The 12,183-nt window shown below is 66.3% G+C and overlaps 2 protein-coding genes across 3 annotated transcripts; both read left to right on the forward strand.

The window, feature by feature from the left end:
- Window positions 1–5,522: 5,522 nt before the first annotated feature.
- On the forward strand, window positions 5,523–7,499 carry LOC112067463 (cyclin-dependent kinase inhibitor 1C-like). The gene is made up of 3 exons (XM_024133462.2): window positions 5,523–5,682; window positions 6,001–6,662; window positions 7,459–7,499. The coding sequence occupies exons 2-3, from the start codon at window positions 6,011–6,013 to the stop codon at window positions 7,497–7,499; spliced, it is 693 nt and encodes a 230-aa protein (XP_023989230.1). The 5' UTR covers window positions 5,523–5,682; window positions 6,001–6,010.
- Window positions 7,500–8,647: 1,148 nt separating this feature from the next.
- On the forward strand, window positions 8,648–11,128 carry LOC112067445 (cyclin-dependent kinase inhibitor 1C-like). 2 transcript variants are annotated; one of them, XM_028479114.2, is made up of 4 exons: window positions 8,648–8,976; window positions 9,263–9,950; window positions 10,486–10,622; window positions 10,718–11,128. In XM_028479114.2, the coding sequence occupies exons 1-3, from the start codon at window positions 8,755–8,757 to the stop codon at window positions 10,617–10,619; spliced, it is 1,044 nt and encodes a 347-aa protein (XP_028334915.1). In that variant the 5' UTR covers window positions 8,648–8,754; the 3' UTR covers window positions 10,620–10,622; window positions 10,718–11,128. The 2 variants fall into 2 exon arrangements, with proteins under 2 accessions (XP_028334915.1, XP_023989151.1); XM_024133383.3 differs by having other exon boundaries at window positions 8,817–8,976; window positions 9,295–9,950.
- The last annotated feature ends 1,055 nt before the right edge of the window (window positions 11,129–12,183 follow it).

Raw genomic sequence — 12,183 nt, forward strand, 5'->3', positions numbered from 1 at the left:
GCCGCCCCGGGAACAGCCCGTCCGGGGGGGGGGGGGGGGGGGGCGGGGGGCGGGGCGAGCGAAGCGCGGGAACTCGGTGCGGGAGGAACATGGAACATTCTCGCAGCGCGCGGGGCGCTGGGCCCCTGCCAAGGGCGCCAGGAAACCTCCCCCTGTGCGCGCGCGCGCGCACACACACACACACACACACACACACACACACACACACGCAAGCACAGAGCTGGGCCGATCCGCCGGTCGCTGGGGGCTGGCTGGTTAATCTGTAACTCTCCATACCCCTCGGGGCCTCCAGGCCCCATCTTACGGAGGAGAAGGTGAGGCTCAGAGGGGCAGCGGCCTCCCCAGGGGCCCTGCCAGGCCGGCCCAGGGCCTTGGTGAAGTGCGCCGCTGGGTGATGTGCTTTGACTCCCCGGGCACACTGGGTGGGCTGGTGGGGCAGTGAGGGCCTTACCCTGGTGGGCGGGTGGTGGACAAGCTAAGATCTGCACGTGGGAAGGCCGACTTGGCTGAGTGGGAGCTTGGTCACCTCCCTGGGTAGGATGAACCCCAGGGGTCAGCCATCCCGGGGAAGGGCCATACACCCACATGTGCCTGGCTCCAGGGCTTGCAGGGGTGTCAGGGGAAGTTAACCTTGGGACCCTTGACTTCTTTCCTCTCCCGCCTTTGTGCCTACCGGCCCCTCATAGCAGTCAGGTGGAGGGGCTCAGGGCTGGGCCAGAGGCACAAATCAGCTGCCATTGAGCGCTGGGTGATTGCAGGCAGGTTGCTTAACCTCTCTGAGCCTCAGGCTCCTCCCTTGGCAAATGGGCATCAAAACGCCTCGGTCTTCAGGTTCTTGGAATGATTAAATGAGGCAAGGAGGCCAGCCTCAGTGCAGGGCAGGCTCGAGGTAGCTAGTGTGGTCACCAGTTGTCATGTCCTTCCAGACTCCTCAGACAGGGCGGTACCCTGGATAGCGATCGGAGAGCTGTGGGAAGGGCACAGACACAGACGCCCCTGCAGGGTCCCCAGAAGCACTGCTGGGGGTGGGCCCTGGCACACCCACTGCCCCAGTGGGTCCCCAGGAGAAGGGAGGTTTGGGGCAGCCAAAGAGGCCGCTGGTGCCGAAGTCGGCCACCAGGGGGCAGCACGCGGCTGAGGATGGCGTTTCCCCGCCACCAGAGACCACGTTCGGCCGCTCATTCCGGCAAGCGTGTTTCTCCTCCCTGGAAAAGGAGCCCACAATATCCACCGACTGTGGGGTGCTGTGAGGACTAAACGTCCCCCGCCGCCCCCCGCGGGCCTTAACCACTGTAAGCTGGAGCAAGTCCTTGAATCTTCCTGAACCTTCCTTGCCTCACCTATTAAATGCCAACCGGGATACACCCGTGCGCCGTATACGTGAGTCAGGGGAAGCAGCGCCTGTAACGGGTGATTCTCACTTTTAGTGACTGAAGATGCAATGAAAGTTTATTTCTCACTCCCGTCCTGGTCAGGTGGGTGTGCAGAAGGCGCCGCGGGTCCGGTGGTTCCGCTCCACGCGGGCTTTCAGGGCTCCTGCCGCCTGCAGGCTCTGCTGTCCCCAGGGGTCCCCCCTCCCCCCCACGCCCCCGCCCCTGCCCCCGACAGTGGGGAGGGGAGGAGGACGACCGCCTGGTTGGTTTTGATGGGCCCCGCCTGGAAGTGGTGCACAGCCCTCCTGCTTGGTCTGCGGCCCCACCCCCCCACCCCGGTCGCAAGGGGGTTGGGCCCCTGGGCTTTCGGTGTGCTTACAGGAAGAGGCAAAGGTTTGGTGAGCTCATAGGTTTTGCTCTGCTGCTCCTAGGCTGGATGAGGTGAGAGCTACAGAGATGTACCTGCAGGACGCCAGCAGGGGGCCTGGTGCTTAGGACTCCCCCTACCCCCCACCCCCGCTGCAAATAGGCTCCCCGTAGCTGCACATGCAGGATTTGGGGGGGGGGGTGTAGGGTAGCCACGCCCCTCCCTGGTTCTGCTGTCTGCACAAACATTGTTCCTTTTAAATGCTGTTTTCCTTTGGATACATTTTAAGTTACAAAAGCAGAGCCTGGTTGTTGTACCTAGACGGATATTTGCTTGCCAGAGCCCCTTGGGGTGGAGGACTGGGCCTCTTCCTAGTGCTGGCCTCGGCTCCCAGCCCTCCCCACCGTCTGTCCCTGGCGCAGGGAGGGACCCAGCCTACTACTGGGACCAGCAGGTTCAGTAAGCCAGTGGGTACCATCCTGGATCAAATTCAAGGTCACAGACTCAGAAGGTCACCTCACTGCCCTAATGAGGTGACTGAGCGAGGAGGTGTCCCCATGGCCCCTGGAGAAATATAACTAGGACACCAGGCAGCTAGGGGTAGCCCTGGCAGCTGACCCAGCCTCTGTGTCTCCAAGCCTCCGGCTCTCCGTTCCCTCCCCCGTAAAACAGGTGAGGCCCAGCAAGGGATCTATGGAAACCATCTTGTGCAGGGCTCGGCTGGCTGAGGGCTCCACAGCTGCCACGCTTTGTGACCCAACATGTACGGGACGTCCGCTTCCAGTCCTTGGAGACGGGACTCCAAGTCACATGCTGTTGGGCTTGTCACTGTGGGGGCCCTGGGACCCCTCTGCCTGAACTCAGCTGGCACCCATGGAGGTGTCTGGTGTGCACCCAAGGCAGTTGGGATGGCCCTCCCAAGCCTGTCCTCGGACCAGACCGTGCACGCGCAGGGCAGGGTCGCAGGAGGCCTGGTGCAGGGTCAGCTCCCATAAGTTATGAAGCGTGCACTAGGTCCCCTGGCCCTTGGGGGGCCCAGGGCAGACGGGTGTTCGTACCATGGGACAGTCTTTGCCAGGGAGGACAGTGCTGGCTCCCCTGGGTGCCCAGAGCAGGGCTGGGAGTGCGGTGGCTTCAGTCTTGTCGGAAGGGAGACAGCCTGGAGGCTGAGCCTGGGCCGGGGGTTGGCTCCTTCCCTGGCCTGCCCTCCCAGATGGCTGAAGCCAGGGCATCCTGACCTCTTGGGAAATCCTGGGGGCCATGTGGTTCCACCTTTTGTGGTCACTACCCACTGTGGCCCTGTCCATATGGCCTCTGGGGAGACTGGTGTGGCCGTGGCACTAGGGTGGGGCAAGGCCCTGCCTCCTAACTCCAGGCCAGGTGATAGCAGCCCCACCCAAGGGGTCCACAGGGCCAGGGGAGCCTCTGTCATCTTCTTATTTTCCCGAAGATAAAAAGTTGTACTAAACTTCTTTGGTGGCGCAGTGGTTAAGAATCCGCCTGCCAGTGCAGGGGACGCCGGTTCGAGCCCTGGTCCGGGAAGGTCCCACACGCCGCAGAGCAACTAAGCCCATGCGCCACAACTGCTGAGCCTGCGCTCTGGAGCCCACGAGCCACAGCTACTGAGCCTGCGCGCTACAACTACTGAAGCCCGCGCGCCTAGAGCCTGTGCTCCGCAACAAGAGAAGCCACCGCAACGAGAAGCCGGTGCGCTGCAACGAAGAATAGCCCCCGCTCGCTGCAACTAGAGAAAAGCCCACGCAGAAACGAAGACCCAACGCAGCCAAAAATAAATTAATTAATTAAAAAAAATTTGTACCAACTGTACTTGTGGAAAACTTGGAATGGAACGCACAAAAAAGAGTAAAGAAATATAACACGAATCATCAACTTTGGTCCTGCTGTCAAGAGCCAAGAGTGGCAACGTGCCCTGTCCCTTAGCTGGGCTGATGGCCTCTCCTGCTGGCCCTCATTCCAAACCTTGCCTCCACAAGCCTCCTCCAGGACACGTCTGCATGTTAGCAAGGAGTCCCGTCCCTGAAGGGACCTGGAACCCACCTGACCCTGCGGGGGAGGCAGGCAGGTTGGGTCGGGTCGGCCCCAGCTCACCTTTCTCGCTGGGCTCGTGGGCTCACCCAGGACAGGGGCTGGGAGCTTAGGGCCCCGCTGGGCCCTCCAGCAGGTGCTTGGCCGTCCCCCTCCCCGCCTGAGCTGCTGGAGGCATTTCCTAGGTTCCCAGCCCTGGGACAGGCTGGGCCAAGGGGATAGCAGCAGAAAGTTACAGTCTCCTGTGGCCTGGCCCAGATGGGATGGCCACTGGGCAGAGCCAGGAGTCACACCAAGGAGCGGGGGAGCAGGGTCATAGGCCTTGCCTGGCAGGTCCTTCCCTTTCTGGGCTGGCTTCTTCTCTCCCTGACACTGTGGTAGGGCCCACTGGCTCGCATGCCCTGTCATTCATTCTTAGGTGTGTACTTCCCAACCAACACGTTTCCTGGGCACAAATGAGGGGGTGCTAGCCTTCCAGGATGGAGGCAGAGAGGCACAGCTCCTATAAGCAGCTGGACCAGGGCTGCCTGGGTGCCCTCGCGGCTGCTCACTGCTGCCCCCCCCGTCCCCACCCCATCTGGCGGTTCCCTGTGTGACAAGGGATAAGCCTGGCCCAGAGGACCAGCATACGCAGTCAGGGTCCCAGGCTGGGCAGGGCCAGGCCCACGCTAGTGGAGAAGCCTCCAGCGCCCTGTCCAATAGCCAGCACGGCAGCCTCCAGCCAGCCAGCCAGCCAACCCCCGGCCTGGCCAAGCCTGAAGTGGCTGAGCACCCAGTCAGGGACGTAGCTCAGGATGTCACAGGGTGCACAGCTCAGGATGGGCACGGCCAGTTTCCCATCCACTGGGCAGGACGGAGGGCCCCAAGAGCTAGAGTCTCCAGACCCTGGCTCCAGGCGATTGTGGGCCAGCTCTCAAGGTGTCTGTCTGCCACTTCGCCCTTGGAGAAAGAGTGGAGCAGAGCCTCCCTCCCCCGCCCCCCCAAACCCCTCTCCCCGCTCGCTCGTGGGCCTTGGGTCTAGCAGGTGTGTTAGGGCTCCAGGTGCGCGGAACCCTGCCAGGGACACAAGCCTCGGGCGCAGCAGGCCGCGCGGGGGCAGCCGAAGACCCTATCTAGCTCCAGCCAGGGACGAGCTGGCCGCGGCGGGTTAAAGGCCCGTCAACTGGCGCGGGAGGCCCAAGGGCGAGCGCGGGCGGCGGGGCTGGGTGCCCCCGGGGGGGCGAGTCGGGCCAGGCCGAACGCCGGTCTTGCCGGGGGTCGTCGCCCGCCGCGCCCGGTAGGGCGCGCCAGCCGAGCTGGGTGGGGAGGGGGGGGGCCCGCGCCACCGCCGCCGAGCAGCCCCCGCCTGCAGACAAAGGAGCCGGCGGGGGGCGGGAGCGGGGGCGGGGGTGGGGGTGGGGGTGGGGGGGATGGGGCGAGGGGGCGGGGCGCCGCGGTGTCACGTTACCGCCCGCAGCGCCCTTTAACTCCGGCCCCGCCCCGCGCCCCGCCCCCTCCCCCGCCGCTGCGCGCGCCCCGCGCCCCGCCAATCGGCCCTCGCGCCCCGCCCCGCCCTCGGGTGGGTGTGTGCGCAGGGCCAATGGGCGGCGGGCGGGGGCCGGACCGCCGGAGGGGCGGGGGCAGCGCGGCGCCGGCCAATCGCCGCGGTGTTGTTGAAACTGAAAATACTACATTATGCTAATAGCAGCGGGGCCCGTGCGCGGGGGGGTGGGACCCTCGCGTATAAAGGGGCGCGCGAGGACTGGGCGTTCCACAGGCCAAGTGCTCTGCGCTCGGTGGGTGCCAGCCAGGCCAGGGCCAGCCGAGCGAGCGAGGACAGGCACCCGAGGGGGCGCGGCCGCCGGCCGGACGACACAGCGAGCGAGACTCAGGAGCAGTCCACGGCCCGACAGCCAGGTAGCCGCCGCGCCGCCCTCCCACCGCGTCCCTTTGCAGATGCAGACTCCGGCGCGCGGGGTCTCACTTGCGCCCGGCCTCCGCCCTCCTTTCCTCTCTTCCTCCTCCTCCTCCTCCCCCTCCTCCTCCTCCCCCTCCTCCTTCTCCTCCTCCTCTTCCTCCTCTTCCTCCTCCTCCGCCTATTCCTCCTCCTCCTCCTCCTATTCCTCCTCCTCCTCCTCCTCCTCGTCCTTCTCCTCCTCCTTCTTCTCCTCTCCTCTCCTCTCCCGCCGCCCGGCCCGCGCAGCCCCCGGAAAAGTCCGATGCGTATCTCCGCAGCGCGTCGGCAATGGAGCGCCTGGTCGCCCGCCGCACCTTTCCCCTGTTCGCGCGCACCAGCGCTTGCCGCAGCCTCTTCGGGCCCGTGGACCACGAGGAGCTCAGCCGCGAGCTGCAGATGCGCCTGGCCGAGCTGAGCGCCGAGGACCAGCGCCGCTGGGACTACAACTTCCAGCAGGACGTGCCGCTGCGGGGCCCCGGGCGCCTGCAGTGGACCGAGGTGGACAGCGACTCCGTGCCCGCCTTCTACCGCGAGACGGTGCAGGTGGGGCGCTGTCGCCTGCTCCTGGCGCCTCGGCCCCGCCCGGACGGCGCGGGCGATAGCCCGCCCTCCGGGCCGCCGGCCGATGAGTCCCTCGACGGCCTCGGGGAGGCGCCGGCGTCGCCGTCCAGCGGCCCGTCCGTAGCGCCTGCCCCGGCCCCGGCCCCGGCGCCGCAGGAGAGCTCTGAGCCGGAGGCGGTCCCGCCGCCGCGCAGCCAGGAGCCCCTGGCCGAGCCGCCGCACTCAGGGATTTCGGGGCGCCCCGCGCCGGGCACTGCCGCCACTGCCACCAACACCAACGCCGCCGCCGCCACTGCCGCCGCCGCCGCCGCTGCCACCACTGCCGCCGCCGGAGGCGCCGCGATCAAGAAGCTGTCCGGGCCTCGCGCGCCTAGAGCCTGTGCTCCGCAACAAGAGAAGCCACCGCAACGAGAAGCCGGTGCGCTGCAACGAAGAATAGCCCCCGCTCGCTGCAACTAGAGAAAAGCCCACGCAGAAACGAAGACCCAACGCAGCCAAAAATAAATTAATTAATTAAAAAAAATTTGTACCAACTGTACTTGTGGAAAACTTGGAATGGAACGCACAAAAAAGAGTAAAGAAATATAACACGAATCATCAACTTTGGTCCTGCTGTCAAGAGCCAAGAGTGGCAACGTGCCCTGTCCCTTAGCTGGGCTGATGGCCTCTCCTGCTGGCCCTCATTCCAAACCTTGCCTCCACAAGCCTCCTCCAGGACACGTCTGCATGTTAGCAAGGAGTCCCGTCCCTGAAGGGACCTGGAACCCACCTGACCCTGCGGGGGAGGCAGGCAGGTTGGGTCGGGTCGGCCCCAGCTCACCTTTCTCGCTGGGCTCGTGGGCTCACCCAGGACAGGGGCTGGGAGCTTAGGGCCCCGCTGGGCCCTCCAGCAGGTGCTTGGCCGTCCCCCTCCCCGCCTGAGCTGCTGGAGGCATTTCCTAGGTTCCCAGCCCTGGGACAGGCTGGGCCAAGGGGATAGCAGCAGAAAGTTACAGTCTCCTGTGGCCTGGCCCAGATGGGATGGCCACTGGGCAGAGCCAGGAGTCACACCAAGGAGCGGGGGAGCAGGGTCATAGGCCTTGCCTGGCAGGTCCTTCCCTTTCTGGGCTGGCTTCTTCTCTCCCTGACACTGTGGTAGGGCCCACTGGCTCGCATGCCCTGTCATTCATTCTTAGGTGTGTACTTCCCAACCAACACGTTTCCTGGGCACAAATGAGGGGGTGCTAGCCTTCCAGGATGGAGGCAGAGAGGCACAGCTCCTATAAGCAGCTGGACCAGGGCTGCCTGGGTGCCCTCGCGGCTGCTCACTGCTGCCCCCCCCGTCCCCACCCCATCTGGCGGTTCCCTGTGTGACAAGGGATAAGCCTGGCCCAGAGGACCAGCATACGCAGTCAGGGTCCCAGGCTGGGCAGGGCCAGGCCCACCCTAGTGGAGAAGCCTCCAGCGCCCTGTCCAATAGCCAGCACGGCAGCCTCCAGCCAGCCAGCCAGCCAACCCCCGGCCTGGCCAAGCCTGAAGTGGCTGAGCACCCAGTCAGGGACGTAGCTCAGGATGTCACAGGGTGCACAGCTCAGGATGGGCACGGCCAGTTTCCCATCCACTGGGCAGGACGGAGGGCCCCAAGAGCTAGAGTCTCCAGACCCTGGCTCCAGGCGATTGTGGGCCAGCTCTCAAGGTGTCTGTCTGCCACTTCGCCCTTGGAGAAAGAGTGGAGCAGAGCCTCCCTCCCCCGCCCCCCCAAACCCCTCTCCCCGCTCGCTCGTGGGCCTTGGGTCTAGCAGGTGTGTTAGGGCTCCAGGTGCGCGGAACCCTGCCAGGGACACAAGCCTCGGGCGCAGCAGGCCGCGCGGGGGCAGCCGAAGACCCTATCTAGCTCCAGCCAGGGACGAGCTGGCCGCGGCGGGTTAAAGGCCCGTCAACTGGCGCGGGAGGCCCAAGGGCGAGCGCGGGCGGCGGGGCTGGGTGCCCCCGGGGGGGCGAGTCGGGCCAGGCCGAACGCCGGTCTTGCCGGGGGTCGTCGCCCGCCGCGCCCGGTAGGGCGCGCCAGCCGAGCTGGGTGGGGAGGGGGGGGGCCCGCGCGCCCAGCCGAGCTGGGGGGGGGGGGGGGGGGGGCCCGCGCCACCGCCGCCGAGCAGCCCCCGCCTGCAGACAAAGGAGCCGGCGGGGGGCGGGAGCGGGGGCGGGGGTGGGGGTGGGGGTGGGGGGGATGGGGCGAGGGGGCGGGGCGCCGCGGTGTCACGTTACCGCCCGCAGCGCCCTTTAACTCCGGCCCCGCCCCGCGCCCCGCCCCCTCCCCCGCCGCTGCGCGCGCCCCGCGCCCCGCCAATCGGCCCTCGCGCCCCGCCCCGCCCTCGGGTGGGTGTGTGCGCAGGGCCAATGGGCGGCGGGCGGGGGCCGGACCGCCGGAGGGGCGGGGGCAGCGCGGCGCCGGCCAATCGCCGCGGTGTTGTTGAAACTGAAAATACTACATTATGCTAATAGCAGCGGGGCCCGTGCGCGGGGGGGTGGGACCCTCGCGTATAAAGGGGCGCGCGAGGACTGGGCGTTCCACAGGCCAAGTGCTCTGCGCTCGGTGGGTGCCAGCCAGGCCAGGGCCAGCCGAGCGAGCGAGGACAGGCACCCGAGGGGGCGCGGCCGCCGGCCGGACGACACAGCGAGCGAGACTCAGGAGCAGTCCACGGCCCGACAGCCAGGTAGCCGCCGCGCCGCCCTCCCACCGCGTCCCTTTGCAGATGCAGACTCCGGCGCGCGGGGTCTCACTTGCGCCCGGCCTCCGCCCTCCTTTCCTCTCTTCCTCCTCCTCCTCCTCCCCCTCCTCCTCCTCCCCCTCCTCCTTCTCCTCCTCCTCTTCCTCCTCTTCCTCCTCCTCCGCCTATTCCTCCTCCTCCTCCTCCTATTCCTCCTCCTCCTCCTCCTCCTCGTCCTTCTCCTCCTCCTTCTTCTCCTCTCCTCTCCTCTCCCGCCGCCCGGCCCGCGCAGCCCCCGGAAAAGTCCGATGCGTATCTCCGCAGCGCGTCGGCAATGGAGCGCCTGGTCGCCCGCCGCACCTTTCCCCTGTTCGCGCGCACCAGCGCTTGCCGCAGCCTCTTCGGGCCCGTGGACCACGAGGAGCTCAGCCGCGAGCTGCAGATGCGCCTGGCCGAGCTGAGCGCCGAGGACCAGCGCCGCTGGGACTACAACTTCCAGCAGGACGTGCCGCTGCGGGGCCCCGGGCGCCTGCAGTGGACCGAGGTGGACAGCGACTCCGTGCCCGCCTTCTACCGCGAGACGGTGCAGGTGGGGCGCTGTCGCCTGCTCCTGGCGCCTCGGCCCCGCCCGGACGGCGCGGGCGATAGCCCGCCCTCCGGGCCGCCGGCCGATGAGTCCCTCGACGGCCTCGGGGAGGCGCCGGCGTCGCCGTCCAGCGGCCCGTCCGTAGCGCCTGCCCCGGCCCCGGCCCCGGCGCCGCAGGAGAGCTCTGAGCCGGAGGCGGTCCCGCCGCCGCGCAGCCAGGAGCCCCTGGCCGAGCCGCCGCACTCAGGGATTTCGGGGCGCCCCGCGCCGGGCACTGCCGCCACTGCCACCAACACCAACGCCGCCGCCGCCACTGCCGCCGCCGCCGCCGCTGCCACCACTGCCGCCGCCGGAGGCGCCGCGATCAAGAAGCTGTCCGGGCCTCTCATCTCCGGTGAGTCCCGCGCGGCCCCGCCCCGGCCCGGCCCGGCCCGGCCCGGCCCTGCTTTGTCCGGCCGGCCGGGCTCCCAGGCCCTCGGGGGCCTCTCTCGGTCCCCGCCTCCTCCGTGGCGTTAAAGGGCCCGCAGCGCGCGGGGCGAGGCAGCGCCCGCACCGCGTCCGCGCCCTGTTGTTGTGCTCCGGAGAGGTTGGCGCGGGAGGGTCGGGAGGGCGCGCTCTGGCCCCCTCCGAGCGCGATCCTCGCCCGGGCCACTGGAGACCCTTCTCGGGCGCGGCCGGGCGCGGCGATCGCGGCGCGGAGGGGGTTAAGCGCGGCGGTAGCCCCGGGGGGCTTGGCCGCGGGACAAGGGGAAATGCTTACACAGCACATTGCGCGGCGACGTAAACAAAGCTGACCCGCCGCGGACCTCGGCGCGGGCGGGGACGGCGCCCCCCCACCGGCCGGCCAGCCGCCCGCGCCTCCTCCCGGCACCCTCTTGGGCTCCCCGGCCGGCCCCGCCCTGACCGTCCGCGCGCGCTGTCGCCCGCAGATTTCTTCGCCAAGCGCAAGAGACCCGCGCCCGAAGCCAAGGCGTCGAACGAGGTTCCCGCGGGATGCGCCGCGCCCGGCGCCGCTCCAGCCGTCGGCTCGGCTGAGCAAACCCCGCGCAAGCGGCTGCGATGAGAGGTGAGCGCGGCAGACGGGGCGGGCGGGGAGGGGCGCCCCGCGGGGTCCCGGCGGCCAGTCTGTCGCCGCTTGCTCACCGCACCTCTCTCCCGCAGCCTCGCGCCCAACGAGCCCCGAGGGAGCCCGCTGGGCAGCGGACAGGAGAGGAGCGCTGGGCCTCGGCTGGGACCGTCCATGTAGCAGCAACCGGCGGCAGCTGCCACGGAGCAGCGTTCGGTTTTGTGTTTAAAGTTTGAAAACTGTGCAATGTATTAATAACGTCTTTTATATCTAAATGTATTCTGCACGAGGAGTACACTGGTCCCAAGGTGTAAAGCTTTAAGAGTCATTTATATAAAATGTTTAATCTCTGCTGAAACTCAGTGCAAAAAAAAATGAAAAAAGAAAAAAAAAAGGAAAAAAGGAAAAAAACATGTATATTTGTACAAAAAGTTTTTAAAGTTATACTAACTTATATTTTCTATTTATGTCGAGGCGTGGGCCGCTCTGCCACGCGCTAGCTCGGTTATTGGTTATGCCAAAGGCACCTCACTCGCATCTGGTTATCGACAAATGTAAATTTATTTTTTATAGCGGACTCTGGGGGGAGGGGGTCGCTCACAAGCTGTAGCTGCCGTACAAGCCCATCTAGCTTGCAGTCTCTTCGCGCTTTCGCTGTCTCTTTTTACTATCATGATTATTTTAAACTTGAAGACAAATCTGTTAAAAGAAAAAAAAAAAAGAAAAAAAAAAAAAAAAAGGTTCCTGAGCCGTCTGCACCACTGCCCCGGCTCCTCGTCCGCCGGGTTCTAAATAAAGAGGCCGAATAATGCTGCAACTGAGCTCCGTGTGTGCTTGTACTGCCTCCAGCTTTCCCCTCTGGCACCCCCGAAAGTCAGGGAGTTGTTAGAACCCAGGGGGCAGCCCTAAAGGGAGGGAGGGGGGCTTTCTCCTGGCAGGGCTGGCCCACGCCCACCTGCTCCAGGGCCCTAATTTAGGGATGAGCGGCCCCGCCCTCGCTCTGCATTTATCACATCCACACATCCACACACACACACACACACACACACACACACACACACGTGTGCAGGGCTGTACGCAGAGACCAAGGCTCACTGTTTCCCCGGCTCCAAGGAGACCACCCACACCCCAGCTGCCCTGGGCCGAGCCCCAGTGGGACTCAGGTGGGCACCTGCGGGGACTGGGCCGGTCGCAGGCCCGGAGAGGGCGAACCTGAGCCTGAAATTCTACAGGCCCCGCCCAAGGTGGACCCCAATGGCTCCAAAGCCCTCCGCTTCGTGGGCCCCGGTGTCCCCCAGGGTGGGGCCGCAGGACCCCAGATGTGTTCTGGCCTCTTCTCGCCCACGGCGGGGGAGGGGCAGCCTGCAGGCCTGCGGGGAAGAAGGGGGAGGGGGAGGCCAAGAGCAAGGGCCCAGGGGCAGGTGGGGGCAGGGAGGGATGCGATGCGCCGCCGCTTCGGTGGAAAAACTCGAGGCCGGATCCACCCGGGCACCCACCGGCCTTCTAGTTCCCAAGTGCTCCCTTTTAGTCAAGAGGAGAGGTTTATTTTTTTTTTTTTTAT

The sequence above is a fragment of the Physeter macrocephalus genome, chromosome 18 (genome assembly GCF_002837175.3).
Source record: "Physeter macrocephalus isolate SW-GA chromosome 18, ASM283717v5, whole genome shotgun sequence".
NCBI lineage: Eukaryota > Metazoa > Chordata > Mammalia > Artiodactyla > Physeteridae > Physeter > Physeter macrocephalus.

What these genes read in the sequence shown, in the direction of transcription:
- LOC112067463 (XM_024133462.2), top strand. Translation starts at nt 6,011, where the DNA reads ATGGAGCGCCTGGTCGCCCGCCGCACCTTTCCCCTGTTCGCGCGCACC. An exon ending in GCCTCGCGCGCCTAGAGCCT is followed by an intron (nt 6,663 to 7,458) that starts GTGCTCCGCAAC and finishes ATTCATTCTTAG; the next exon opens with GTGTGTACTTCCCAACCAAC.
- LOC112067445 (XM_028479114.2), top strand. Translation starts at nt 8,755, where the DNA reads ATGCTAATAGCAGCGGGGCCCGTGCGCGGGGGGGTGGGACCCTCGCGT. An exon ending in GTCCACGGCCCGACAGCCAG is followed by an intron (nt 8,977 to 9,262) that starts GTAGCCGCCGCG and finishes CGGCCCGCGCAG; the next exon opens with CCCCCGGAAAAGTCCGATGC. An exon ending in GTCCGGGCCTCTCATCTCCG is followed by an intron (nt 9,951 to 10,485) that starts GTGAGTCCCGCG and finishes TGTCGCCCGCAG; the next exon opens with ATTTCTTCGCCAAGCGCAAG.